The sequence below is a fragment of the Panthera onca genome, chromosome B2 (assembly GCF_046562875.1).
Source record: "Panthera onca isolate mPanOnc1 chromosome B2, mPanOnc1 haplotype 2, whole genome shotgun sequence".
In the NCBI taxonomy this organism is placed as follows: domain Eukaryota; kingdom Metazoa; phylum Chordata; class Mammalia; order Carnivora; family Felidae; genus Panthera; species Panthera onca.
This window is the reverse complement of record NC_138343.1, coordinates 33,678,464-33,705,289: the sequence shown is the minus strand read 5'-3', so window position 1 is coordinate 33,705,289 and position 26,826 is coordinate 33,678,464. Positions and strand designations below refer to the sequence as shown.

The window sequence follows — 26,826 nt, the reverse complement described above, 5'->3', positions numbered from 1 at the left end:
GAACCCAAGGAAGCAGCCTCAAGGAGGGATGGCATCTAACTCTATCCCACCCCTAACTCAGCCACCTAGTGGGCACAACGGGTAAGATGGAGCTGCTGGGTTTTTTGCTGTGTAGAAGGCAGAGAGAAGGGAGGGGGCAGATGGTTGGGAACAGGTGAGGTGTTAGAAGGTGGGTGAGGGAGAAGGTGGGAGGAGGAGAGAGCAGGAGAGGAGGACAGTGACAGGAACAAAGAAAGACAAAACCAACACGAAGGCTCCTGGGCCAGCTCTTGGGGACTCAGGTTTCCTGTCACCCAATGGGCCCAGTACCGAGACTGCAGGGGAACCCTGCTAATAGGCTAGAGTCCAGTCAGGCTGGGCCCAGTGGGCATGCGGTTAGTGGGAGCCCCAGCGGGTTAGCCCTTCCCCTAGCAAGCCAGTGAGAGCAAGCGGAGAGAGCAGACATATTTACCATTAGAAACGGCCTGAGGGGGGATGTGCTGCTCTAGCCGCCTTTCCCCTGTTTGACATTGTAAAAAAGCTGTTTAGATGCTGGGCAGGAGCCACTGTGGCCCACTGTGCCCCAGCCCCCTCCCCACCCTCCTCCTCCACCCTGTAGACCCAAACCACTAGCCCCAAATGATGAGCCCTGAGACTGCTATGCTTCATTCCCCAGCCTTGTCCTGCCTGGTATCCTCAAAGAAGCCAGGCTCCCACCAGGTGACTGATGGGAAACAGAGTCTCAGAGAGGGGCAGTCATGGGCCCAGTACCACACAGCATGCCAAAGGCAGAGCTGGGATGCAATCTCAAATCTTATAAGCTGCCAAATCCCAAAGGGGCCCACCCTTTCTGCTTAACTGTACTGCCCTCTCAGTCTCCCCACTAAATCTGAATGTCTTGGTGGCCCCAAACAATGATGTTTCCTCCTACCAGGGCTGGGGAGAAACATGAGATCAGGGCAAGGCAAAATAAGTAAGTTCTGTTGGAGAAGAGGGAGAGGAACTCGGGAAGGACATAGCCATGAACCCTAGGACCTCCTCCTTTGCTCTCTTCTGCCTCACTTGGCCATGGTCCAGAAGACAGAATGGGTCTTGCATTAGAGAAGAGCTCAAGCTTACAAGGGGGTATTTTCCAAATCAGCCATGCTCAGGACGATCTGAACAGGGGGACACCAGAGGGGGATCTGGCCCCACATTCATGGGTCCCGAGCTCTGTCCTGACACATGCAGCTTTTCTTTGGGGACTGCATGCAGTTTCTTTTGGGAGACTCTGGGGATGTGTGAGTGTGTCCAGGGGATGGTGGAGGGTTTAGGAAGCAGAAGATTTAGGCTTAGGAGGAAAAAGATGAAAGGAGCTGGAACAAACCAGCCAGGAGAAGGTGACAGGAGGACCTAAAAATGTTCTAGGGTCTTTGAAGAGTTAGTTCAGAGGGAAACGTGTAGCAGGAGAGGGTTTAATTAAAGAAGTTTAGAACTGTGTGTACAAGTCTCTGAAGCAGGTACTTGAAGGACCCCTTTAAAAAAAAATTTTTTTTTTTAATGTTTGTTTATTCTTGAGAGTGACAGACAGACAGACAGAGACAGAGCATAAGTGGGGGAGGGGCAGAGTGAGAAAGGGAAACAGAATCTGAAGCAGGCTCCAGGCTCTGAGCTGTCAGCACAGAGCCCGATGCAGGGCTCAAACCCATGAACCGTGAGATCATGACCTGAGCTGAAGTCAGATGCTTAACCGACTGAGCCACCCAGGCAACCCTTTGAAAGACCCTTTTAGCAGCAGCATCTGCTCCCCTGTTCTCATGTCTGGGGGTTAAGGCAGTGCTGTCTGCAGAGATGGGCCGGGTCTCTGGAGTGAGATGGGGACAGTTTGGTTCTGAAGGTGAATATCATGTCTGTAACAAATACACAGAGTGACTGTGTTCACACCTCCTCACCCTCAGCATGTTGTAGCCCATGAGATGAATGGCATCTGTTGGTGCCCACAGACCAAACTTGCCCTTGCCTGGCTCAAGACACAGCCCTTCTCCCTGCCCAAACTCTTCTCTTTCACCTCCCATTTCTCCAAAGGGACACCCTGTCCCCGTTGTGTTTCTCAGCACTCTGTGAGCACACAGTAATCGGCCTTCACAAAAGACCTAAAGGCATAAGGCATTAGGAATTAAACATCAGGAACTAAGGAATTAAGCTCATTTCTGGTACCTGAAAGTATGTGAGGGAAGGCCTAGGAATTCAGGAAAAGGGATCCAGGTGTTAAGAAGGCCCCGGAGCAGGGCAATAGGAATGGAAGGCTGGAGCTGGTGGGGAAGTGAAGGGCTACAGGCAGAGGTGAGAGAGTACCACTGAGATGTGGAGGAAACAGGAGGAAATGAGGGCTAGGGTAAGGGCAGTGGACAGGGGGACACAGCACAGGCAGGAAGAAGAAACCTGGAGTCAGGAAACCCCATTTGTCAGTTCCGGGATGGTTGTTCCAGGAGAGAACACTCCCTGCCACCCTCAGTTCCAGAGTGGGGACAGTGGGCTGTGACAGCTCCCATCTTACCACACTAGTCAACCAGGGCCTTTGGTCAGGCTTTCCCAGCTGCATTGCCCCAGCTCTCCTCCCCTTCTCGGGCACAGCCTTGGTCAACAAGCACCTCTGCTAATTAGTCCCAGTTTGACAACACTTTCTCCTGGATAAAGAGGATGGTGGGACTCCAGGGGTGGGGCAGGAGAACTAATGGGTCAGGGAGGAGAAGAGGGTGAGCCCTGCGATCTCTCAGAGTCATCCCTCACTAGACCTGGCCTCGTCTGGGTCTTCAGTACACTCACCAGTCATTCTGTGCCCAGCACCTGGGTCCCATGCGTTCCCCCTCCCCTGGTTCCCAACCCCCACTCCCAGCACAGGTGGCCTTGAGTTCACCAGCCTCACCCACCGATGCATGTCTTCCCGTCGGTATGGAGCACAAACTTGACATGGCAGCCGCACCGGGGACCCTGCTCTGTGTCATCGCACGTGTGCTGGCAGCCACCATTACCATAGTTGCATGTCACTGTGCAGAGAGGGCAGGAGGCCTGTCAGCTTGCTTTTCCTTGGGTGCCACATATCTGAAGACTGACTCTCATATCTAGTTGCCTCTCCCATGCTCCCTTTTCCTCCCACCTCTTGCTGCTGAGTCCCTACACCCTTCCTCTTCGTTGCTTCTTCTCCCCAACGACCATCCCAATTATCTCACATTTACAGTCCCGTTGGTTCTTGGTGAGTTCGAAGCCAGGGCGGCATTCACAGGCAATACCCCCTTTGGGTGTCTCCCGGCAAATGTGAGCACAGCCATGGTTCTTGTTCATGCAATTCATTCCTTCTAAAAAGGAAGAGGAGGGAGGTGAGTGCTTTATATCCCTGAATGCCTAGTGGAAGAGGAACTAGTGGGGTAGCTGGGGCCTAGGAAATTGAGAGAATCCACTGGGGCTGCAACACAGACAGGAGACACCAGTCCCTGTCCTGCGCAGAGCTGGGTGCTAATGAGCCATTCTCAGTGATGTATAGGTATTGATACCCAGCCCTCCAAAACCCTGCACGAGCACCCTCTCCTGGAGACAACAAAAAAGTAGTGTCTAATAGTTACATATTAGTGGATTTAAGAAGGACCCAGAAAAATAAAAAACATCTCTTGGGGCATCTGGCTGGCCCACTCAGTGGAGCATGTGACTCTTGATCTTGGGGTTGTGAGTTAGAGCTCCACATTGGGCTCTTTGCTGTCAGCATGGAGCCTGCTTCGGATCCTCTGTACCCCCTCTCTCTGTCCCTACCCCTCTTGTGTGTGCATTCTCTCTCTCTCTCTCCTTCTCTCCCTCTCCCCCTCCCTCCCTCTCAGAAATAAACATTTTAAACTGTTAAAAAAAGAAAAAAGAAAAAAACTTACGGGGTGCCTGGGTGGCTCAGTTGGTTAAGCATCCGACTTCAGCTCAGGTTATGATCTCATAGTTCATGGGTTCAAGCCCTATGTCGGGCTCTGTGCTCACAGTTCAGAGCCTGGAGCCTGCTTCAGAGTCTATGTCTCCCCCTCTCTTTGCCCCTCCCCCACTTGCACTCTGTCTGTCTGTCTCTCTCTCTCAAAAATAAACGAACATTAAAAAAAAAACTTTAAAAAACTCAAAAAAATAAAAGTAAAATCTTTAAAACAAACAAACATGATTTCTCCTCAAAGAGCTTTCAGTCCAACTGGGAAGAAGATAACAATGTGAGTGGGAAGAAATTGGTACAGATTTTTTACTATAGAAATTACTATAACATTTGCTTTAAAGTAAACTCTGTGCCCAATGTGGGGCTCCGACTCATGACCCGTGATCAAGAATCACATGCTCTACCAACTGAGCCAGCCAAGTACCCCTAATTACTATAAGATTTTATTCAACAAATATTTATTAAGCTCCCACTGCACGCAGAGCAGTGTATTAGGTTCCGGAGATACAAAGATAAATTAGACATAGTCCCTGCCCTCAGGGATGTCATAGTCAGGGTTGTGGGGGGGAGGCTGCATCACAGAAATAGACAACAGTATTCCACTATTCCTGCGTCACCCTCCCTATCCAATTCAAGGAATAAGGCATTGGTGAGCCCATCAGATAACAGCAGCTTAGAGCCCAGCCATCTGTACTTAGGCACGACATCCACCTTGGGTCTGACACAGAGGATGCCCCATAGTAACCTCAATCCCACACTGATCCCAACCCCAGATGGATTCCCCCAGATTTTGCTCCAGCACAACATCTGTCTATGGAGCCCTTAGGATGTGATGGGTTGAGGGACAAGAGAAGAAGGAGCTAGTGGGGTTGAGAATAGAGGATGAGACCCAGGAGGTCCTGAGGGAAAGCTCCCCAGCAGGTAGAGAGAAGCCTGGGAGTGCAGGGATGGGACCTCTCAGGTCATGGGCTGACCTTCTGGCCGCTGGATGCAGGTGTGCTGGTTGTCGCTGAGGAAGAAGCCCTCCCGGCAGTGGCACTCATAGCTGCCCATCATGTTGACACAGCTCTGCTGACAGCCACCATTGCCCTCGGCACACTCGTCCACATCTGTGTAGGATAGGTGGTTGGTGAGGCCATGGGGTGCAGGCCGGCTCCAGAGTATGCCCTGAGACTTCAGCACCAAGGGCTGAAACAGTCTTAAGAATCTAGCACACACTTCCCGACTCTAATTCAGCACCCAGCCTCAGGCCAGCAAGTTCTCACCCACTCATCAGCTAATGTTTCACTGTTTTTGAAGAGGCCACCTAAAGACGGCAGAGCTGGGGAGCTAAACAGGTGGAGAGGGGACATTTAAACCTGGCTCACTTAGGTGAAGACTTGCCTCCCTTTCACTCACTTGTCAGAATTGGGTGTGAAGCCAGGGGAAATCAGGAAAGGAGCCAGGGTAAGAGACACAGAGGTGAAAATAAAGATGGAGACTGGTCAGGAAGAGAAATGGGCAGTTGGTGGCAGCCAGGGAATGAGAGAACCTGGGATCTGATTCTAAGCGCAGGCAGAACTATGGCCATGGTGCTGAGGTCTGAGGGGCAACAATGGGTAAAGGCAGCAAGCCTCAACTCCTCGCAGGGCAGGGACCATTTTTGTGGACAGGCTACGGCCCCATCCTTCCTCTCCTCCCTCCCCATGCCTGGGCTTGCTGCCATAGTCCCTAGCCTTTCTCCTATTTTGGTTTAACAAAACAGTCTGGTAGCTTGGCAAGGAGGGATGGGAGGAGAGCTGCCAGGCCACACCCTAATCACCACCCCAAATCACCACCCTCAGGTCCCAGAGCTAAGCTTATTTTGGGGCTCTCACTTGAATGCCTTGACTCCCTCTCTGTGCTACCTACTGCTCTCCCAAGTCCATAGCCCTTCTCTGTCTTCCTTGGCCCAGGAGGCATCAGGGAGATTGGTCTCCAAACAGAGGAGCTGGAATTAGAGCTCCTGAGGCCCTCAACTGCTCCTCTCTTCCCATCCTCTCTGCTGATCCCTGAAACCCTGTCCTTTCCCCCATCTGGCCAAGGGCAGAGGGGCACAGATCCAGCAGGCTCCTGCCTGAGAGGTATACTTTCCTTTGCCTTATTCCTGTCCCTTCCCCTTCTGTCACTACACCCCTGATTTCTCCCCATCCGTCTTCCACTGTGGCCCATCCTACATTCCATCCTTCCATATGCTCCCTTCTAATCCAACCTTATGACTTTGCTGCTCTAGCCGAGTTCTTTCCTCCAATTCTCAGTGGAGAAACAGACCTGGGGCATGGATGACTTAGGGTTCCCCTAAAAGCCAAAGGAAGAGTTGAGGCTTTGAACCCCAACCCTGGGGTTAGGGTTAGGTAGACCTCTGCTCCCTCTGACCTTTCCATACCTACTCATTCTCTTATCCCTCTGGCTAGTTTCCCCCCAAACACAGGGAAATAAGACTTGGTGAGAATCAGGGGCCTAGAAAGGTCAAAGGCAACCAATCACCAGAAGCTAATGTTTCCGGTCCTGCAGGAAACTCTCTGTCCTGGTCAAAGTGTCACAGCTTCTCTTTCCAAAGGAGTCCCCAAAGAGGTCCTCACAAATAACTGGGCGGAAAAGTGAGGTCCTTCCCTGTAGCTACAGTGGTGGGAGAGGTGGCCAGGGCTGGGGGGGAAGGGCCCAGCAGGAATCAGGATGTAAAGGCCCGGGTTGGGAGTAGAAGCATGTAAGCCTGGTCCAAAGATGGAATGTGACTGGGTTTAGAGGCAGCTCTGTAGCAAGGAGGCTCTCAGACTAATAGAACGTCAGATAATTCACTGGTTTGGTCAGTTGGGGAAGCAGCCTAGCTGCTTTTCTGGGCATCATTCCTCTTACTTCTCTTCCTTTCCTGGTCTTCTAGTCTTCCAGCCTCCTATTTTTGTTCTGACAGCAGAGAGGAAGAATTTGGAAAAGGACCCCTGGCTTCACATCTCAATTCCTGTTCTGCTATGGGCTTCAGTTTTTCTGCTTGGGGAAGAATCTGACATGGTCCCAGTAATTTTCCAAAAAGATGTGAGACCAAAGTTGAGTTTAGTGCCCTAGAGATTCTCCTATCTCTGCTCCAGCCCATGGGACAAAGATCAGCTGAGATTGAGGCCTAAGAAGTGAGGAGAGGGTGAACTTGGGAGATTGCAGGATGAGCTGGGAGAAAACCAGCCTTAAGGGCCAGAGGCTTCCCAGGGCCAGGGAAGAAGCATCATCATCATCACCATCATCACCATCATCATCAACAACAACATTCCTCCCATGTATCGAACATCTACTCTGCTAAGGATTGTACAGGGCTCTTTATACATGTTGTCTCATGGTGATTCATGCAACAGCCTTTGAGTGGGATATTACCATCCTCATGTTAGAGATGAGGAAACTGAGGTTCCCAGAGATTTAGTTGATTTGCCTAAGGCCCCACAGATAGTAAGCAGGAGAGCAAGGATCTGGTGCAGCCAAATCACCTTCCACCATGCTCTGCTCTATATGGCTAAACCCACTATTGTCATCTTCTGACCCTTGCCCTGGGAGCACTTGCTAGCACCATCTCCTCTGCTGTTTTTCATCCAGCAGCAGGATTATTTCATCCTCAGTGCCCCGTCTCAAAGGGGAGACTGACCTTGTTCTCTATTTTGTGAGAATGCCACTTTCTGATCACCTTCCTCTTCTTGCCTGGGAACTGGGAAGTGCTGAAAACACCTCCTCCCCCACAAGACAGCCCCTGCCCACACCTCCTCTCCCTTGCTCACCCAGACAGTTGTGTCCATCATGTGCCAGGTGGAATCCATCATAGCAGGTGCATCGGTAATTTCCAGGGATGTTGACACAGTCATGCACACAACCTGCATTATCTTCTCGTTCACACTCATCCACATCTGTGAGCAAAGAGGATCTGAGGCAGCTGGACATGCCTCCCACTGTCCACCCCTGTGTTCAGCTTCGTGGTGGTTATGTATGTGTGTGTGTGTGTGTATAACCTTCTCTGTGTGTGTTTACATAATTACTTTCATAGCCTGCAAACCATTTTGCATTTTACTATTTTTTATCTAAACTTAAGTCTTAAACATTTTCACGTCTCCCCCAGTCTTTCTAATTACCACTGTACATGGTTGCAGAATATTCCACTGTGTTGCCAAATCATAATTCATTAATCTATTCTCTATTGTTAGATCCCTTCCATTTATTTTACTATGGTAAATAATGCATTAAAGGACATCTCCTGTGTGTTATTTTCTTTGAATTTCCCTTGAGTAGGTTCCCAAGAATAAAATTTCTGGGTCAAAGGGCATAAATACTTTTTAAATTTCCTGCTGGTGTGACAAAATCACTTTTCAATTCATAGTGTCACCAAGAATTAACGAGTGTACCTTGTCCGCTAAAGTGTTACCAACACTGAAGGTCGTAAATTTAAAATAACATCTCAAGACTGCTTTAATTTGCATTGCTTTAATTATGAGGGGGGAAGAATGTGTTTGTTTATGGTATGAAATTCCCTTGGGGTAAACTGTTCTCATCCTGTGGGTATGGTGTAAGGGTCTAAAGATGGAGGTTCCAATGTCAGGGAGCCTCAGGCCTCAGTCCTGTGATCCTGATCCCCCCCCACCCCCACCCCGCCCCCGGCCAAGCTGTGAGACCGTGAACTATTCCCAGCAGAACCTCAGCTAGGCTATATGGTGCCTTTGAGCAAATGAGAAAATGGTGCCCTCTCTGGGAAAAAAGTAGCTGGCCACCACTCCCAAGCCCCTTCTCCATGCCTGCAGGGACTGCAGGCCTTACTGTCCTGCACAGTGTGGCTAACTCTGGGCAGTGGCACCCATTTCCACACTCAAGCAGGCCCCCCCTCCTCCAGGCACCCTCCCCGCCTCACCTTTGCAGTGTTTACCATCCCCTGTGTAGCCAGACTTGCAGATGCACTTGTACGACCGTGGGGTGTTCTGGCAGATAGCATCAATGTGGCAGTTGTCGGTCCCCTCCACACATTCGTCCACATCTGGCAGGGGCAGAGGAGGCATTTGAGACCCTCTGTCAGTGCATTCCAAGGGGTGTCTTGAAGGTGGTTCCCTAAGGGCAAAATCCCTTCTCCTCTAATGTAGAGACCGTGACCCCTCCAGAAGCAGGTGCTCTTCCACACCCTTCTGATTTCAGAGTGGGCTGACTCTGTAATTTCAGGAATTCAGAAAGAGCCCCCACTCCCCTCAGAAATACTTAATCCACAATGACAGCTAAAATTCCATCATTTGAAACACTTCTCTTTGATTGAAAAACAAACAAAAAACCCTTGGACTGGGTAGCACACTTACCTTGACTAGAAATGTTCAACTTAGCATGAATTAGTTTACCTCACTTCGGAGCAGGCTTAGAGGGAGGGGGAAGAGAAGAGGCATGGGGACAGTGGCCTCTGGAAAAGTGGCAGGGTCCAGCGGCCCTTGGTAATTGAGGGAAGAAGAAAGGAAGGAGAAGGGGCCACCTGAGAAATCCTCATCTGCCTCACAATTCTGCTTGAGACCAGGCCTGCTCCCACTTGCCCATCGTTGTGCGAAGAATCTTGAGAGGAAAGAAGTTCCATCCTGGAAGATTTCCCTCAGACCCTGTGCTGTCAACAGCAGAGGGACTGGGACCTGGCAGGGGCTGGTATCAGCAATCTGAAGCCTGATAAGTGGAGCCCTTGTGGCTGTCCAGTTGACTCAGGCTCATTAGTCTGCCTCCCTGAACTCTTCCCTCTAACCCAAGGTGTTCCTCTTGCTCCTGGCTCTCACTCTGGCACAAGGTGCTACTCTATTCACAGAGCTATGTTCAAGGAAGAAGCCAGCCAAGATCTAGCAAAAAAGAGGATGGTTCTGAAAGGACCTAGGAAAGAGAATCATTGATCGTCTTTGCGCAAAAGATTCCAACTTCTGAGGCAATATTTTGGTGTACATAAAGCTGAGCTAAAATATGGCTAAATGTTGCATTCAGTTGACAATGTTTTATAGGGTGTTTTTATGAAAGGTACTATACTGAAGGCCATGGAGGCTCAGCAGTGACTCGGCCCAGCCAAAAGGAGAGACAAATAAGTAATATGAAGCAGGGTGTGGTTGAGTGCCCCAAAGACATTAGAGAAAAGAGGAGGGGGTCCTCAACCCTGGCTACACATCATCAGACTTAACTCCCTAGGAGATGCCCAGCACCATCCCCAGAGGTTCTGGTCAACTAGCCCTCAGTATTTTTCTAAAGCTCCCCAGGTGAGTCCAATGTGCAGCCAGGCCTGACCACCTCTGTTAAAAGGAAGATCAGAGGAGGAAGAGATTACTTCTAGCTATGAACTGGGAAACCCAAGTGTATAAGTAGCAATGTGTGAATAAAGAAATGGGATTTGAAATCAAGACAGTGCATGGGGTGCCTGAGTGGCTCAGTTGGTCAAGCATCCTACTTCGGCTCAGGTCATGATCTGATGGTTTGTGGGTTGGAGCCCTGTGTTGGGCTCTGTGCTGACAGCTCAGAGCCTAGACCCTGCTTCAGATTCTGTCTTCCTCTCTCTCTCTGCTCTCCCCCACTCGTGCTCTGTCTCTGTTTCTTAAAAGTGAGTAAATGTAAAAAAAATTTTTTTTAAAGAAATCAAGACAGTGTAGAATTGCCTGGCTTTTGTTAAAATGCAGATTCTCAGGCCTTATCGCCAAGCTATGGAATCCAAATCCTTAAGGTGCTTGATTTATTTTTACTGAACCTGAGTGAGTGAGTGAACCAGTAACTGCTCTCAATTTATAGACACCCATGAGCCCTAGCTTGAAACAGTTAATTGTCTTCTGTTTTCGTATTTCAAGAAGTACTTCAGGGGCAAGGACTGAGGCTTCCTGAGGCTAAGAAGAGAACTGGAATTTGGAAGAGTGCCCCCAAACACCCTGCCTCAAATCTTCTGAGCTTCTATTCAGCTCTGCAATCTACCTTCCAACTCTCTTCGACTGCTCTGCAGTCAGCCGTGCTGGGTGATTCTAACTGCCGTAACTCACACTCTTCACCTCATTCAGGCTCTGTAGTCACGGTGTCTGCCAACTGGCCCACCCTGGGAACTCATTCCAAAGTGAAAGAACAGAGAAGGGGGGCATGAAGACTAGTTCATAAGAGAGGGCAAGAAGGAGCTCTGTAGAAAGTAAGAGCCTGCATGGAGTATCAGTTGGTTCAACTGATGGAGAATAAATGGTACTAAGAAATGTACTCTCATAAATAGAGCCTAAGCTCTGGAACCAGTCAATCTCAGATTCAAATCCAGCTCTACCTCTCTAGGGAGCCTTTTCTGATTCTCTTATTTCTTTCTCTTCAAAATGGGGATAATACTGCTCATGAGAGTCTGCGAATAGTTGATAAGCTAATTTGTGTAAAGTACCTAATAACATGGCTGGTAAATAATATGTTCCCAATGTAGAGAAGCTGGTTCTGACAACAGGTACCCTAGGACTGTGCTGTCTATATGATGGTAGCCATGAGGCACATATGGCTACTTAAATTTAAATTAATTTAAAATTCTGTTTATCAGTTGCATTAGGCCAAATGCTCAATAGCCATATGTGGCTAGTGGCCGCCATCAGTGGACAGCACTTCCAACATCACAGGAAGTCCTATTGGAGCACTGCTCTCAGAATTAAGAAGGGGTACTCTTAGGCCCGGGGGGATCAAAAAACTTCCTGAGAAGTGGGATTCAAGTAGAGTTTTGGAGGTTGGATAAACATTTGACAGTCAGAAGAAAGAGGAGATTTCAAATGTGGCTAAATGTACGAAGAAAGACAAGGCACCCAGAGGTCCTGTCCTTATTGTCTGTCCCCGCATTTATACACACCCTCCGTGGTAGGGAAAGTTTGGTGTGTTTTTTTTTTTTAACTAATTCCAATGTTTGAATGGCCTAAGGCTTGGTTTATATGTTCTTATTGGGTCCCTGGAGGAGGCGGGACTGGATGATTGATCACCCCCTCTTTGTGGTGACCCTTGTAAGTCTTCGAGGCTGGCATGGGGCACTGGACAATCCCAGTGGCTAATAATCATCCTGTCTGTCCTGCTTTGAGCCGTCTTCTGTTCTTGCCATCTCTCCCTCAGCAGCCAGCAGGGCAGTTTGGAACCCCATCTAGAAGCTCTCCCTCTGGGGCCATCTCAGAGGTACATGCCTATCTCTGAATCCCTGGGTGCTTCGCTGGAGTCTGCACCAGGCTCTCTGGGCTCTCAGTTCTTTCCTTTGCCTCCTGTTCCCTGCTAACTAGTACCAGAGTGCCCCCGGTGCTGATGGCAGCAAACCCAGGCTTCCTGGTAATGCCTTTAGACTCTTCCAGCACCTGGGCTTCTCCCACCATCCTACCCACAACCTCATCTCCCTGCTCAGAGTGCTTCTCCTTCTCCAGCAAAGAGTCTCTGCTCTGGAAGACTTTATCTCCTACCTACTCCCCCTACAACATCTAAGCCTTCTGCCCCTGTCCAAGCATTCACACACATCTCCTTCTTCACATTGGATATGCAGTCCTCCCTTTTCTAGCCATTCTGTTCCCAGCTTCCCAAATCTGGCTCAAAATGGTCTTCCCCGGGGCGCCTGGGTGGCGCAGTCGGTTAAGCGTCCGACTTCAGCCAGGTCACGATCTCACGGTCCGTGAGTTCGAGCCCCGCGTCAGGCTCTGGACTGATGGCTCAGAGCCTGGAGCCTGTTTCCGATTCTGTGTCTCCCTCTCTCTCTGTCCCTCCCCCGTTCATGCTCTGTCTCTCTCTGTCCCAAAAATAAATAAACGTTGAAAAAAAAAAATTAAAAAAAAAAAAAAAAAAAATGGTCTTCCCCAAAGCCCTTCCTGGTAAGCCCTATTCCTAAAGAGTTTCAGGTCCCAGAGGACTCCGTTTGCCTCGGCTCACTTGCTGCCATTGCTAAGTTGCTCTGCTAATGCTGAATGCCGTCTCGTCTGGCATGTTCAACTTTCCTCACTTGGCTGGTTATTCACTGAGGACAGGACCCTTCAACCATTTGAATGGAATCTTTCGAAGCAGTTCAGGCCTAAAATAGAGCTCTGAAATAGGGCCCCAAATTATATCCAGTGTCTCCTCCTTTTGCCAGTCCATTCTTTCAGAGCTCCCTTCACATCTGCCCACCCACGATTTGTCCATGCAGGGATCCCTTCAATACCCATGGGAATAGTCTCATTTCAGCTCTGAGGGTGCAAGTATTTTCTACCGACCTGACAAACAGTTGATGCTAGTTGGACATGGATTGGTTTAGACTGGTGATTCCTGACCCTGGCTACACACTGGGATTCCCTGGGGGCCTTTTTAAAAATATGGATATCTAGGCACTCTTCTAGACCAGCTGCATCTGGATTTCCAGGGTGAGGCTGGGCTGCTGTCCGTCTTCCTTTCCCAACTCAGATAATGTGAATAGATCATTTGCCTGACCTGGGAAGACACTGGGGGCAGCAAGATGACAGAGTGTTTGAGAAAAGGGTTTCTGGAGTGATACTGTGTCAGTTCAAATGCCAGTTCTACCAGTGTCTGTGTGGTCCTGGGCCAGCTTCTGAACTTCCCTGCTCCTTTCTCTGTAAATGGGAATTATAATGATAGTGCCTCCTCATGGGGCTGCCATGAACATCAAATTAGTTAATACTAATCAAGTATTTAGCGCTGCAGCACAGGCATATAGTAAGTGCTCAAAAAGGTCCGCCATTTTTATTCCTTCTCTCCAACTTTCTCTTCAGTATCATTTCTGAACCCATCTCTACTCCTCCCTTCCCCTTATCGAAGCCCCATTTCAGGCCTGGTGTGGGGAAATGCAGCACCGAGAGAGCATGTGATGGTACAGGGAACTTTGGAGCGACACAGCCTTGAAGGTACCTTCTCCACCACCTGCCCCACCCATGCTGGAAGCTGCCCAAGATGGAGGATGAAGTATATAAGAGGCCAGTTTTAACCAAAAAGCTGCTCTCCACAATCCTTTGTGATTGCTATCCATTTGTGCTTTTACCACCACCCCAGGTATGGGGCTGGATCAAAAGCTGAATTGGGGGAGAGTGGCAGCTGCAGAGATACTACAGATAAGACCTCCCTGCCTCACCCTCTCCTGGCATGAATGCATGGGTCTGTAACTGCAACAGCTTTCCCCAGCACCATCTGACATTTCTTCTGGATTTGCTTCAGCACCTAGCAGAAGGCTCCATAAACTCTGCTCAATATGGGGAGGACGGGTGGGATATGGGGTGGCGTACAAAGGAGGAGAGGGCAGACCAGAAAGGGTGGATTATTTGAACATAGGCAATCCTAAGATTCTCTTCTGAGGATGGGGAGTATATCCCAAAAGGAAAGCAGGAGGACCCTCAAGGAAACACTTCATCTACTTCAAAATTTGGCCCAAGTCCAGCTCAAGAATAACAACAAATGGAAATGAGCAGAATGCAGGCTGCAGATAAGCAGACACCCCTAGGGAAAACCTACCCACCTTTACATTACTACAGTAGTTACCCTACCATTCACAGCAGCTGGAGGTAGTGTGGGCAGATTGGCTGGGCCCAGTGAGAAGGTCCAAAGCAGCCTGCCTGGAGTCCTAATGTGCCCACCTGACTGACATCCTTCTTGCCCAGGCCAGGTTGGCCCAGGGTATTTGGGCTTAGTGCAGGCTCTCTGATCTCCTGACCAATCACTTGTGATACCCTTGCATGCTGCCTTGTACCATTATTTAACTTTTATTTAGTTCACATGTATTACCTTCCTCCTGAAGCCTTCCTGAGGCTGTGGCTTCCGAATCTTTGAAAGCCACATGGCTGCTAGAAGGGAGTTGAACATATTCATTCAGCCACTCAACAAATAATTATTGGGCATTTGCAACATGCCAAACACTGTGCCAGGAGCTGGGCATCCAGCTGTGAACAAGACAGAGTAATATACTTGAGGCATTCAGTAAATATTTGTAAAACAGATGGGTGGATGTATCGGCGGATAGATGGATGGATTGGTGGATAAGTGGATGAGGTCCATATTTGTGGCATCTTCTCTGTTCTATGTTACTACAAGGAAAAAGCTTTTTATCTTCCTGTGACCCCCCCTACTGTTCTAGGTGGAGAGCAGTCCTAGGAAATTTATCTTAAATTAAGGGTAAGGGGATAGGAAACTCAGAGAAAGGAAGATACCCACTTAAAGGCATCCATTTGGTGATGCAGAGGCCAGAAGAGACTGGGACCAATGAATCCAGGGTATAGGAATAGGATCCATAGGCTCTCAGGGTCTTCAGATAGTATCTGGAGCTGCTCTGGTGTCTCTTCAGAACATCCTTATTCAGTAGATGTTCTCCAGCCTCAGTGTTAACTAGCTCTTGATGACAGGGCACCAGGGTCTACTTGAGACCAGCATACTATTACTGCTCCTGGTTAGTTCTCTTAAACTTTTCTCCAGGTTAAGTAACATCCAAAGCAGAACCACCTTTGGCCATGACACCCTAACCTGCAGCCTGCACACACATACCTGTATGTGTGTACATGTACCCTACCTCTAGATCAAAAGGGCAACTCGGGAAACTGGTGGAGCCTGGCTTCCTAGCTATGGCTTCTCAGGCTGTCTTCCCGATTCGGAACTGGGTGGAGACTCTGTGACCTCAACTGGAGCCTGGGCCCATCCTCAGCCTGGGCAAAGTGTAGGCAGGGGCAAGAAAGGCCTGGAGAGAGTCCAGGAAATCATACAAATGACCCCAAAGAGAGGAGACAGAGCACTTTCTTTTTATTTAAAAAAAAAAAAAAAAAAAAAAAAAGTAGGCTTCCTCTTATATAAGCTTAGCCTACTCAGCTGAAGAGCCAGGAAAAGAACTTGGTGCCTGGTGACTGGAGGAGAGTGGGGCTGACCTGAGAGCCTTATCACCATCAAGAGGCCTTGATGAGTTTCTCTCTGAGGTTCCTACCACCTTATCCCTAAACTAGCTCCTTGCTCATTTGAATGTACCCCACATGGACAATAATTTTCTCCTTTTCAGTGTGGACAGATGAAACCAACCCTGAATCAGAGGCCTTCAGAGGCTGGGTTGGTAGGGGATCCTAGGGGGAGGGAGGAAAGAATAGAACACTGGAGAGACGGGGGCAGGGAGGCAGGTGGTGGGCAAAGGCAGGTTCCAGTTTCATGATTATCAGTCTGATCTCTTTAAACTGATGGAGAAAATAACGTAAACAACGATGATGTCAGATGATGCATAATTAGGTGTGCAGAGCTTTCACATACGTTATTTCACGTGGTCCTCAAATGGTCCCGTCTGTCAATACATAGATGGGGAACAAGCCCAGAGAGGGAAAGAGCAAACAGCTTGTGCAGAGCCAGACCCTGGGTTTTCTGACTCCTCATTCAGCACTTGCTCACTACGTGCTATTATCTATAAACACCTGAGGGAGTAATCCGTGCCTTAGTCATTGTGTCCCCCCCACCCCCCAACCCTGCCCCAACTCAGCACATGGTTCAGCATGAAGCAAGCATCTGATACATAACCATGGAATGGCCTGGAACTGACATCTGGATGTTCCTGGTAGGAAATCAGCAGTAGGCATGTGGGTGCCTGGAGGCTTTGGGCATGGGGGTAGCTGGAGGGAGGGCAGGGCTGAGTGGTGGGCAAGGAGGGAGGGCAGTGCAGTATGGTAGGCACAGACAGATGTGCAATGAGGAAGGGGTGGGCAGTGCGGCAGAGGGCAGGTGTCTCCTGCCCTTGGATTCACTATGCTGGGCCAAGCAGCTGGTTAGAAACAAAAACAAACACCAGGGATACAGGTTCCTGCTGTTAACAGCTTCAAACCGCCAGAGGAAAACTCCAAATAAATATAATTAGAAACTTGTAAAAACGTCCTCTCTGTAAACTTGCTCCCCAGGGTCTAGCCTTTAAGCTCCCCCTTTCTTCCAGTCCCCCTGCCCCCCATGTCCACATATCCCAACACTCTACCCTCACCCAGGGACTCCTTAGATCTGTTTCCTTATTCTGGATCTTCCCGCCAGCCTAGCAGCTCCTACCCAGGTTTTCCCTCAGCTTGTCACCATCAGTGACCAGATGTGGACAGCCCCTAGCTTGGGGCTCCAAAATCCAAACCCCACAGCTCTCTAGGGCTATGGTTACAGCCACAGGGAAACCATAGGTTAAGAGTGAGGGCCACAGTGCCCTATTTAGGAGTCATCTTTTCACCTATAGGGCCGAATCAGTGCATCCAATGGCAACTACAAAACAGTGCCTTGGTCTGAAAAGGGGAAAGTTGTCGAGGCTGGAGCCGAGTACAGAGGGCTAGTGTTGGAGCTGAGAATCTATGATGTAGGACCAAGGACTGGGGCCTAGGGGCCTTGCCCAGATAGTATTCAGTTCCCAGAATACAAACATTTCAGCTCCACTTTCCAATGTTGTTTCACGCACGCGCAAACACACATTTGTTTTGCAGGGGCTATTTTGAGGGGGAAATACTCTACTTAAGGACAGAGAGCTATCAGGTACTTGTGGCCCCAGGAAACTGAGGTGGAGCAAGAAGGGAGGAGTAGCCAAGTGACAGACTCAGGCAGGGAGCAGTAGAGTAGGGTCCAGGGAAAAGAGGGCCTGAGTGTCAGGTGAGAAGCCTGCAGAGGCCTGGCTGCAGGACCAAGGCTTGCTATAGTGTCTTCTGCCTTCAGCAGGAAGGATCTCAATGAGATATGCAGAATCTCAGAGCTGAAAAGGACCCTACTGATACTCTAGTCCATTTTACAAGTGAGGAAGAGAATTTCAGTTATTTCCTCAAAGGCCTCAGTCCTCAGGCTCTGTATCTACCAAAACCCACTGGCACCAAATGCCCCAGCACATGCCATTTGGAGCTGGCAGTACGTGGCATGGCAGGAGAATGGCCCGTCTGGTGACAGAGGGGCCAACGGGGGAGAGGGGAGGGTCTATGCCCCCTCTTAGCCCAGGTGACTGTCTCCTGTACCCCTCAAACATCCCTGGGTTGGCAATTGTATCACTTTCGCCCCAAGGACGAGCAATCCCTGCTTCCAGACTCCTGTCTCATAACTGAGCCTGAAGAAGCTGTCCCCAGGTCTGGGCCTCTTGCGGGCACTGCCAGCCTCAGAGCAGCTCTGCAGTTTCCAGCCCTGACAGGGACTCTTTCTTACAAGTGGTCATGTGCTAGGGGTACGGGACGTCAAAGGAGGCCCACGCCCTGACACGCGGGGACCAGAACCGGGAGCAGGGACTGGGGTGAGTTCCGGCAGCGAGCCCCTCCACCTCCATCTTCTCAAGAGGGTCTGAAGCCATTCGTTCCCTTCCCCCACTCTCAATCCAAGGCACTGGACCAAGCCATTCCTCTTCTTTACTTCTCCAACGAAAACAAAACGCACACTGCCCTGCTTCCTTTTTCCTCTCACTGGAGCACTGCGCGCGCGCACACACACACACACACGCACGCGCGCGCACACACACACACACACACACACACACACACACACACCCTGAGTCATGCACACGCACGCTCGCACGCCCCAGTGAACGCACACCTCACATTCCCAAACTCACACCCAGGGCCAGCTCCTTTTACAACAGGTCCCAGCCGCTCACATCTCAAACCGGTTCTCATGCTCTCAGATTCCTGAAGGTTTCAGAAAACAATCTCATTTAGGGGTTGCTGATAACTTTCTTCTTTCTCTGCCTGTAGTAATTCTGGCCTCCGTGTCTTCTGTTCCCCTCTCTCATTCCACCCTGCAGACACTCCAGGAGATGAGGGGGAAAAAGTAGAGAAGTTCTTCCCTGGCCCCAGCCTTTCCCCACCACCCTGGGGGACATGTCACTGAGAGAGGAAAGGTCAAAGGGATTCCTGAGGAATTTCTAAGTAGTCCACCCCCTTCTCCACCCTTCTGGAAAAATGGGAGTAGGGGGGGAAGACAGGCTTAGAAGCAACTGATCGAAGATCAGGCTCCAAGAGTGGGGACTGACTCTCTCTCTCTCCCCAGTATGGCCTGGATGGGGCACGGGCAATAGCCGCTGCCGACGGGGCCACCCTCACCCGCTGACACGGTTATGGTTTTCATTTCATATTTTGGAGGGAGGGGCTAGGAGGAACAGTCCCCTCACTGTAAGAGCTGGCCACAGGAGCCTAGGGAAGCGGGGAGGAGAGGAAACAGCCACATTAAAGAGGAAGAGAGGGGTGGGGGAAAGAAAGAGAGAGACACACATACTCCCAGACAGAGACCCGGAGAGACGTACAGAGACAGAGAGACACTGTTTGCTGCCAGAGGAACGCTCTCAGTCCCAGGGATGGTGTTACTTGGAAATTCTAAATACAAGACTTTATCAAAAGTTTATCCCTAATGAAAAGAGAAAACAACCAGGTAAACTAAACGGCCAGGCTGGCTCTCCTGAGCCAGCCCTGGGGACAAGTTTTCCCCGGGAGGCCAGGAGACCTTTTCATTCAGCTGTAACTTGAGCCCTAAGCAAGGATTAGGTCTTTTTAACCACTGCTGCACCCCCCCCCCCAAAAAAAAAAGCAAAGCAAATTAATGCTTTTAAGTTAACAATTATCTGGGTTATCCAGTCTGTCTACTTTAAAATACAGAGACAGGCACTTGAAAAACACTCAAAACCATGTACCTTCATGCTCACTCACTCGTAGTCACACAAGCTTACCCACCCACTCAATCCACACACCGTTCTCAAAGATACTAAAGTGTACATATCCACGCTTAATAACCAAATCACAGTAGACACTGACACCCAACTACATCACCTGTGGGTGAGCATGGTAAACTTCCCTCTCACACACACACTCACCTGTATACTCAGGGCTTCCTTCCTTGTCTCTCCCCATCCTCCCAATCCCTTTCCACTTTGGTTCTTTGGGAGGATGGAATCTCTGGAGAAAAGGCGCTTAAGTGTAGTACCTGTACTCTACATATAAACACACACCCGCACACACATATACACACTACACCCAGAGGTATAATAACTGTGCAAGGTATTTGCCAAGAGTTTCTATAATTTAAAGAAACCCACTAGAGCTTCCTTTAAAAAGATGTGGCATAAGGGCACACCTGCTGGCACTAGTGACACCTAGGAGATATGTTTGGGAGCAAGGGATGACCACAGCACTCCCATCTATGGGTAAGGCTGCTTGTCACTACTTGTCCTTCCTGTGGCACTGGCCTGCAGATTGGGGTCCAGAGATAGCCCTCTAACCCAACAGACCTGTTGTTAGGCAATCTCTGGCAGTCCAGGTTGATATATTTCCTGAATAGCAGCATCAAAGGTAGCTGAAATGACAAGTTTCCACTCTGCCAGGCTAGACTCAGGGATCAGAAGGAAGGAAGATGCACAGCTAATTGCAGCCCAGTCAGAGTGAGTGTGGCCTGAATAGGAGATAAATAGTGAACAAAACTCTTAGTAAGTTCCTTGAGGGCAGGGGCCTCCACTCTGGCTGCATATCCCCACAGCACCCAGCAGGGTGTCTGATGAAAGAGGAAGCACCTTGGAGGGATTCTGAGTCCTTCTGTCCCTGAACAATGAGCTGATCTCCGCTTGGCACCTGTCCCTTCTAGGAGTCTCCATCAGCCCTGGGAACCCCCTTGAATATACTCTTTGCTCCCCCTTTTGCCCCCAGCCCCCCCAGCCTCACTAGGCCACTACAGACACTGGCTCCAACTTGAAAGAGGTCCTTATCTTGTCTCTAGATTACTCGAATGAAATCTGTTCCTTCCTTCAGACTAAACTCCCTAGCTAATTCCATGTTATGAGTAAGTCAGCACACACTACAAAAGCCAGCTTTGTTTATGAAAACACAAGCAAATCCACAGTGGGAGAGGGGCTGCTCCCAGGCTGGGGGTGGCAGTGGTCGTGGGCTGTCTGGAAGCAGGATGGGAGAAGAGGCAGTTTGGGGTGGGAAGGGGTGGGGGTGGGGTCTGGTCTGTGACAGCTGAGAATCTCTAGTACTCGGGTTCTGTTAAAGGACAGGTTGGAGGAGAAAGGGGGTGGTTGAAGAGGCAGTGTTTGGGAGAAGAGGATGGCATTGATATGGCACCTTCCTTTTAATGAAGTGGGAGCCTATCCAGTACACAGAGCAGCTTAAGGGCCAGGTGCTCAGTCTCCGGGGACACAGCGACCCGACTGCCAGAGACTCAGGCTTCCCCAACTCCCAAGTTCAACTTTCCCTTCTGGCTCAGCCACTTCCACACCCCAGCTTGGCTTCAGGAGCCCCTGGGACAATAGGCAGAATCATATCCTCCTCAGCAAAGCGTTGCCAGGAGGAATTTTCTTTTTGTCCATATAAATCTCTTCCTGGGTGAGGACATGATGGGGGAAGGGTGCAGCAAGAGGTCAAGGGGGAGGGGAGGCTGTCCCCAAGAGATCTGTAGCCCACCAGCCTGGTTTCTGCCAGCAAAGCCTTGGGACTGGCCAGGCAATGAGCCTGGGGTCAGGGATGGGGGCCGGAGGGCCTCCCTGTCTCTCTCTCTGTAATTCCTAGAGGGATCTGTCAGAGCTCCCCGGCCTGGAATTTTACTTTGTTATTTTAATGCAATTCTGACCTGGATTTAAATGGAATTGGAAACCCGAGGCCTTAATAAATAAATATTATGATAAGAAATGAAAGCCATGCAAGACGAAAGAGATTTCCCCCCAAAGAGGCAGAAAGCGACATTCTTGCTGGGAGCCAGTCAGAAATTTTCTTCTCTTCTTCAGCCCCTTACCATCCAGTGAGAGACGAGCTGGTTTTTCCAGAAAAGATCCTATTTTTCTTTAACATTTTTCTACTGATAAGACAACAACTTGGAAATTTTGTCTGACTTTGCATGAGGGCTGGGGGTGAGGGGAAGAAATACATGGCATGGCTGAAAAGTTTCATTCTCTCAGTCTCTCCAGGCCACAGCTTAAGTTTCTGGCAATGTCTGAGAAGAGAAGATTCTCTCTCAAACTTTTGGAGGACAGGAGGTCTTTCGAAGATGCTGGGGTGGCAATGAAGTCGGGAAGAATTCTGAGGTGCGTGGCGACTTCTGCCCAGGGCCCCCCAAACTTCTCACTGCTCCGTGTCGCTCCTGGCTCCTCCAGCCTTTCGCCCGGGACGCAGCGCCCAGAGGTTAGGTCCCCAGCCGGAGTGCGGGTGCACAGTGCTAGGCTCTGACAGCCGCACGCTCCCCAGCACCTGCCCTGCCCCTCGGAAATCGCACCCCCGCCCTCGGGCCCCGCAGCCCCGGCAGCCCCGCCGCCGCGCGCCCCTCCTTCCTTACCTTGCGCGGCTTTGCTGTGCTGGGCGGCGCGGGCGTGGACCAGCAGGACGAGCAGGCAGAGCCCGGGCACGCGCCCCGAGCCCATGGCTGGAGCTCCCGGGGGCCGGGCGGCCGGGGCCGGTCTCGCAGCCCCCGGAGGGCGGAAGCCGGCCGGGCCCCCGCGCCGCGGAGGGGGGAGGGGAGGGGGCGTCCCGCCGGGGCCGGACCGGGGGCTGCGGGAGCGGGGTGCGGACCGCGGTACCCTCGGCGGGAGGCTCCCGATGCTGCCGGCTTCTCCCGGCCCGACGCCGGGGAGAGCGAGGCGGAGAGAGGCTGGGGGCGCCCGGCGCCGATGACGGAGGGGAACCCCCGCCCTCTCCAAGCCGGGATCGGCTAGCGGCGGCGGCGGGGCTGCTGCGTATAATCCCACCCAATTCCCAGCTTCGCCCGGAGAGAGCTGCAGCCGGAGAGCGCGCAGAGCCCGAGCGAGGGACCTGAGAAAGGGGAGGGGAAACGCAGCGCCAGAAACACGCCCTTTCTGCCTCTCTTTCTTCCTCTCTCGCTCCTTCTCCGTCTCTCAGGCTCCGTCTCTTTTTCTTCGCCTTTCTCCTCCTCCTCCTCTTTCTCCTCCTCTCCTCGCTCCTTTTCGTTTTCTTCCTCCTCCCCCTCCTCCTCCACCACCTCCTTTTTCGTGCCCTTTTTTCTTTCAAATGGGGCCTCGGCGCGGCGGCCGCTCCCCCTGCGCTCCCGGGCGCAGCGGCCCCCTCCCCAGGCTGCCGGGCCGCTGCCTGCAGGAATTTACAATCCGGCGCTGGGGGAGCGGGCCCGGTCTCCATGGAGACGGCTTCCCCGGGAGCAGGGAGGTCAGGCACAGACCGCGCACAATCAATGGATCAATGCAAGCCCCGCTCGGCTCCAGACCAAACAGCACCCGGCTCCGGCTCGTCCTCTCTCCCGGAGGAAAGAGTGGGGGAGCTAGGGTGCGCCCCCCACTCTCGCACGAGATGAGGGCCGTGCGACGCAGGTTTGCACGCAACACCTCCACGAGGAGACAAAGAGAGCTCGGGGTGTCGGGGAGGCTGGGGCAGACAGGACCGCACTGGCGCCCCGGCACGTCCGCCGACACAGCCCGACACGCGAGATACAGCCACATAGGACCTCGAAAAACTGAGAGTGACACCGATTTCGGGCCGAGTGACGCCCTTCCAACTCTTACCTCCACCACATCCCCCACCCTCGGGTCTCAGTACCCATTTCTAGTGCTGAGTGCACTTTGAGGACCAAGAAGAAAGTAGACTTGCCCCCAGCTAAACCTGCCAGCTCCAGGGCAGACTCCCTGGCCGTTAAGGCCTTGGAGGTAGACCAGTGAGTCACCCTACCCATATAGAAGTGGGCTCACATGTAGAACACTCTCAGGCACTCAGCACAGGGGCAAAAGCTAACCCCCAGGAATATGCGTATGTGTGTAAATACAGGCACAAAGATCTGCACAACATACTTCTCCAAACCTGCCCTCACAGCTTCAAGATGTGGTCCTAACTAGCCCATTCTTTTTTTTTTTTTAATTTTTTTTAATGTTTATTTATTTTTGAGAGAGAGACAGAGTGCGAGCAGGGGAGGGGCACAGAGAGAGAGGGAGACACAGAATCCAAAGCAGACTCCAGGCTCTGAGCTGTCAGCACAGAGCCCATCCCCGGGGCTTGAACTCACCAACTGTGAGATGGTATCATGACCTGAGCTTAACAGACTGAGCCGCCCAAGAGGCCAATAATTGGTCCATTCTTAACCCTTCGTGTCTCCAACTGCAGGGTAACAGAGGAAAAATAAATGATATTTTTAAAAATAAAGGCAAAGGACATAAAAGCAGTGTCTCCAAACCGTGGACACTGTCTCCTGGATGGATTTATAGACATTTTCTTTTATCTTAGAGGAAAGACCCCTTGAAAGGTGGTGAAGGCTTTCTTAGAGCATGGGGCTTCAGTCAACCTGAGACCATGCCAGGATCCAGGCAGTTACTTATGCTTCAGAGCCATTTTTTTTTTTTTTTTTTTTTTTTTTTTTTTTTAAAGAGAGAGGGAGAGCATGCAAGCAGGGGAGAGGGGCAGAAGGAGAGAGAGAGAATCTTAAGCAGGCTCTACGCTCAGCATGGAGCTCAACGTGGGGCCCCATCCCACGATCCTGGGGTCATGACCTATGCTGAAATCAAGAGTCAGACCCTCAACTGACTAAGGCACCCTAAGAGCAAATTTTCTGCAGGGAGGAGGACCCTGAGACTCAGACTAACTTCACAGAGCCCTTAGGGTACCCAGGAGGAAGGGACAATGACCAGAATCATGCATCAGTTCTTAGACCCTTGACACTGGCAGCCCACATCAGCTAGGTGACAGGTGTGATATGTCAGAGATCTCCTGAGCCCCCAGGGAGAAGAACTGAGCCCTTCCTTCCCTAGGGATTGAGTAGAAAAGTAGGAGGATGGAAACAGACTTAAGCATTTGAGGTTTTTTTTCCTGTCTGTATCCTGGGATGAAGATTGCCTTTGGGCAAGTCACATCTCAATGGGCCTCAGTGTATTCTAGAAAACGAGAGGGTGGATTAGCTCCTTGGTGGAAAGGAGACAGTTGCCCTTAGGAAGCCTGGAGGAGGAGGTCTTGAGTATGCCTGCTTGGCATGAGAGATGATGGTTGGGATGGAAGCACACAGACGATGGAAATGGTGTGGAGGCCACAAAAGTTTGGGTCAAATGATCTCCCAGGTCCCTGCCAGCTCTGTCACCCTAGGACTCCCTCCCTCTTTCATTCCATTGGCAAACCCCTCCCCTTGAAGCTGCTTTACCTGCTGCCACCAATTACGTATAGGGCTGGGGGACAAGTGCAAACTTGCCATCCTTTCTGCCCCAAACAAGAGAGTGGTTAAAAAAGAAAAAAAAGAATTGGAGGTTGCCAGATGCTGCCTGATCTACATGGGGGGACAGGGAGAGAGCTGAGGAGCCCCCCAAGGCAGGGAAGGGAGATTACACCATGCCTTGCTTTGTCTCTCTGCCTTGCTGTGCACACTCGTGTGAACTTCTCTGGGTCCCTAGGGAGGAGGGCTCCAGCTCACCCTCTAAACCACAGGTGAGGTGGGCATGAAGGATTCTATAGGGGCAGATTAGTAGGTTATCTCGGACCTTCTCTCTAATTCAGTATGACTTCTTGGTGCCTTGAGTGTGGACATTGCCCTACCTTAGCTGCTAAGTCTCTGGGAGTTTCAGTGTCTTTAACTGTAGCTTCCTTTTTTTTTTCTCTCATTTTGCCAGCTTGTCCTCTGCTCCTCTAGGACCGGATGAACTTCCTCCACATCTGGGCAGAAGAGGCAGTTCCCTGCTCTGCTCCCCACCATCCAGTCTGGTTGCAGCCCGTCCCCAGCCCTTCAGAGGATTCTGTAGGAGAAGAAGCAAGGCTTATATCACTGGGCACTGTGACCTGGGGGGCCAGTTCCATTTCCCTCTGCCCTGTCCACTTCTGCAGGGACTCACAACTGGGTAGTGATGCAGGAAGATGACAAGAAAGGAATAATGAGATGGCTCTTGTAAGTGGTATTACAAAAGCAATAGCATATGTCATACCCTCACTGGCAGGAGTGAAATGTCCCTGGGTTCTCTGGGCCTCCAATATTCTCTCAGGGCACAATTTGCTTTCAGGCTGCACTTTCCTTCAGGATTGCTTCTGACATTCCATTTCATTCAATTTTCCCCTGCAAATGTCTGGGGAGAGGACTGGGCTGGGGAACCCATAGCATATATACCTCGGTTCTGATCCTGCTTAGGGATACCTGTGCTGGGGCTCTGTCACACTCAGGGACTTCCCCTCCCCCGCCAAGTCTCCTTCCATGAGCCTTTGCTTTTTCTCTTGTCTCCTCAGCTTTCCCATCTATAAAATGGGTCCACTGACCCTCCTTGACAGGCAGTATAGTCTAATGGAGAACACATACAGGTCAGAATTAGCCCACGGACAAATGTCGGGCCCTACCATTTTCCAGCCATCTATCTATTTTTGTTGAGTTATTTCACTTCTCTGAGCTTCCTCATCTACAAAACAGGTAGGATCACACACGACCTCAAATGTGGGCATGCATCAGTGTCTAACTATATTGGGCTCAAGAGTAAAAGAAATCCTGTGGTTCAAATCTCAGCTCTGTTAACTTTCTAGCTATGTGACTTCAGATAAGTTATTCATTGTCAGCTTCAGTTTTCTCTTCTGACAAAGGAAATAAAACCTCAAAATGTTATGGTGTTAATTCAATAAAATAACGAATGGACTCCCCTGCCCCCCACCTGGCACATAGTAGGCATTCAGTAGGCAGTGACTATTGTTATTTTTACTACTGCTCAGAAGGAAAAAAATCCACAATGTTTTATAGTAAAGGTATAGTAGTGCCTGGGAAGAAGTAGTTCTGTCCCAGGCCCGACTTTGATGCTGCTGGTTGTGAGTACAGCCTATGGGGCTCAATTCTCACCACCTCCAGTAGGTTCTGTCACACGTTGTTACTGAGAAGTTTCCACAAATGCCATGCATTACAACACACTGCGCTTGTCAACAGCACTTTCAAGTTGGAGAATAGAAGGAGATTCACCTGCCAGGTAGGGTAGTTCCAGAATCCTTCTTTCCCTACCACCATGCACTTCCTACACTGCGTTAAGAAGGCCCAGGCACTCAAACAAATTAGAGCTCATAGCTACCATTTAC

The 26,826-nt window shown here is 50.6% G+C and overlaps 1 protein-coding gene and 1 long non-coding RNA gene across 10 annotated transcripts in view; one reads left to right on the top strand and one right to left on the bottom strand.

Moving 5' to 3' along the window:
* SCUBE3 (signal peptide, CUB domain and EGF like domain containing 3) overlaps window positions 1-22,801 on the bottom strand; it is a 35,513-nt gene extending 12,712 nt beyond the window's left edge. For 3 of the 9 annotated variants that reach the window (XM_060615266.3, XM_060615271.3, XM_060615270.3), the window contains exons 1-7: window positions 22,124-22,798; window positions 8,811-8,933; window positions 7,693-7,818; window positions 4,891-5,025; window positions 3,189-3,314; window positions 2,889-3,005; window positions 452-499 (exon numbers count right to left, since the gene is read on the bottom strand). In XM_060615266.3, coding sequence (XP_060471249.2) covers window positions 452-499; window positions 2,889-3,005; window positions 3,189-3,314; window positions 4,891-5,025; window positions 7,693-7,818; window positions 8,811-8,933; window positions 22,124-22,208 — 760 coding nt within the window. In that variant the 5' untranslated portion in view covers window positions 22,209-22,798. Of the gene's footprint in view, window positions 1-451; window positions 500-2,888; window positions 3,006-3,188; window positions 3,315-4,890; window positions 5,026-7,692; window positions 7,819-8,810; window positions 8,934-22,123 lie in introns of all 9 variants that reach the window. The other 6 variants (XM_060615274.3, XM_060615275.3, XM_060615272.3 and 3 more) reach the window with 6 other exon arrangements.
* LOC132666966 (uncharacterized) overlaps window positions 1-26,368 on the top strand; it is a 48,816-nt gene extending 22,448 nt beyond the window's left edge. The window contains exons 2-3 of the long non-coding RNA XR_009604921.3: window positions 21,750-21,875; window positions 25,398-26,368. This is a non-coding gene — a long non-coding RNA (uncharacterized LOC132666966). The remainder of the gene's footprint in view (window positions 1-21,749; window positions 21,876-25,397) is intronic.
* Window positions 26,369-26,826: the final 458 nt, after the last annotated feature.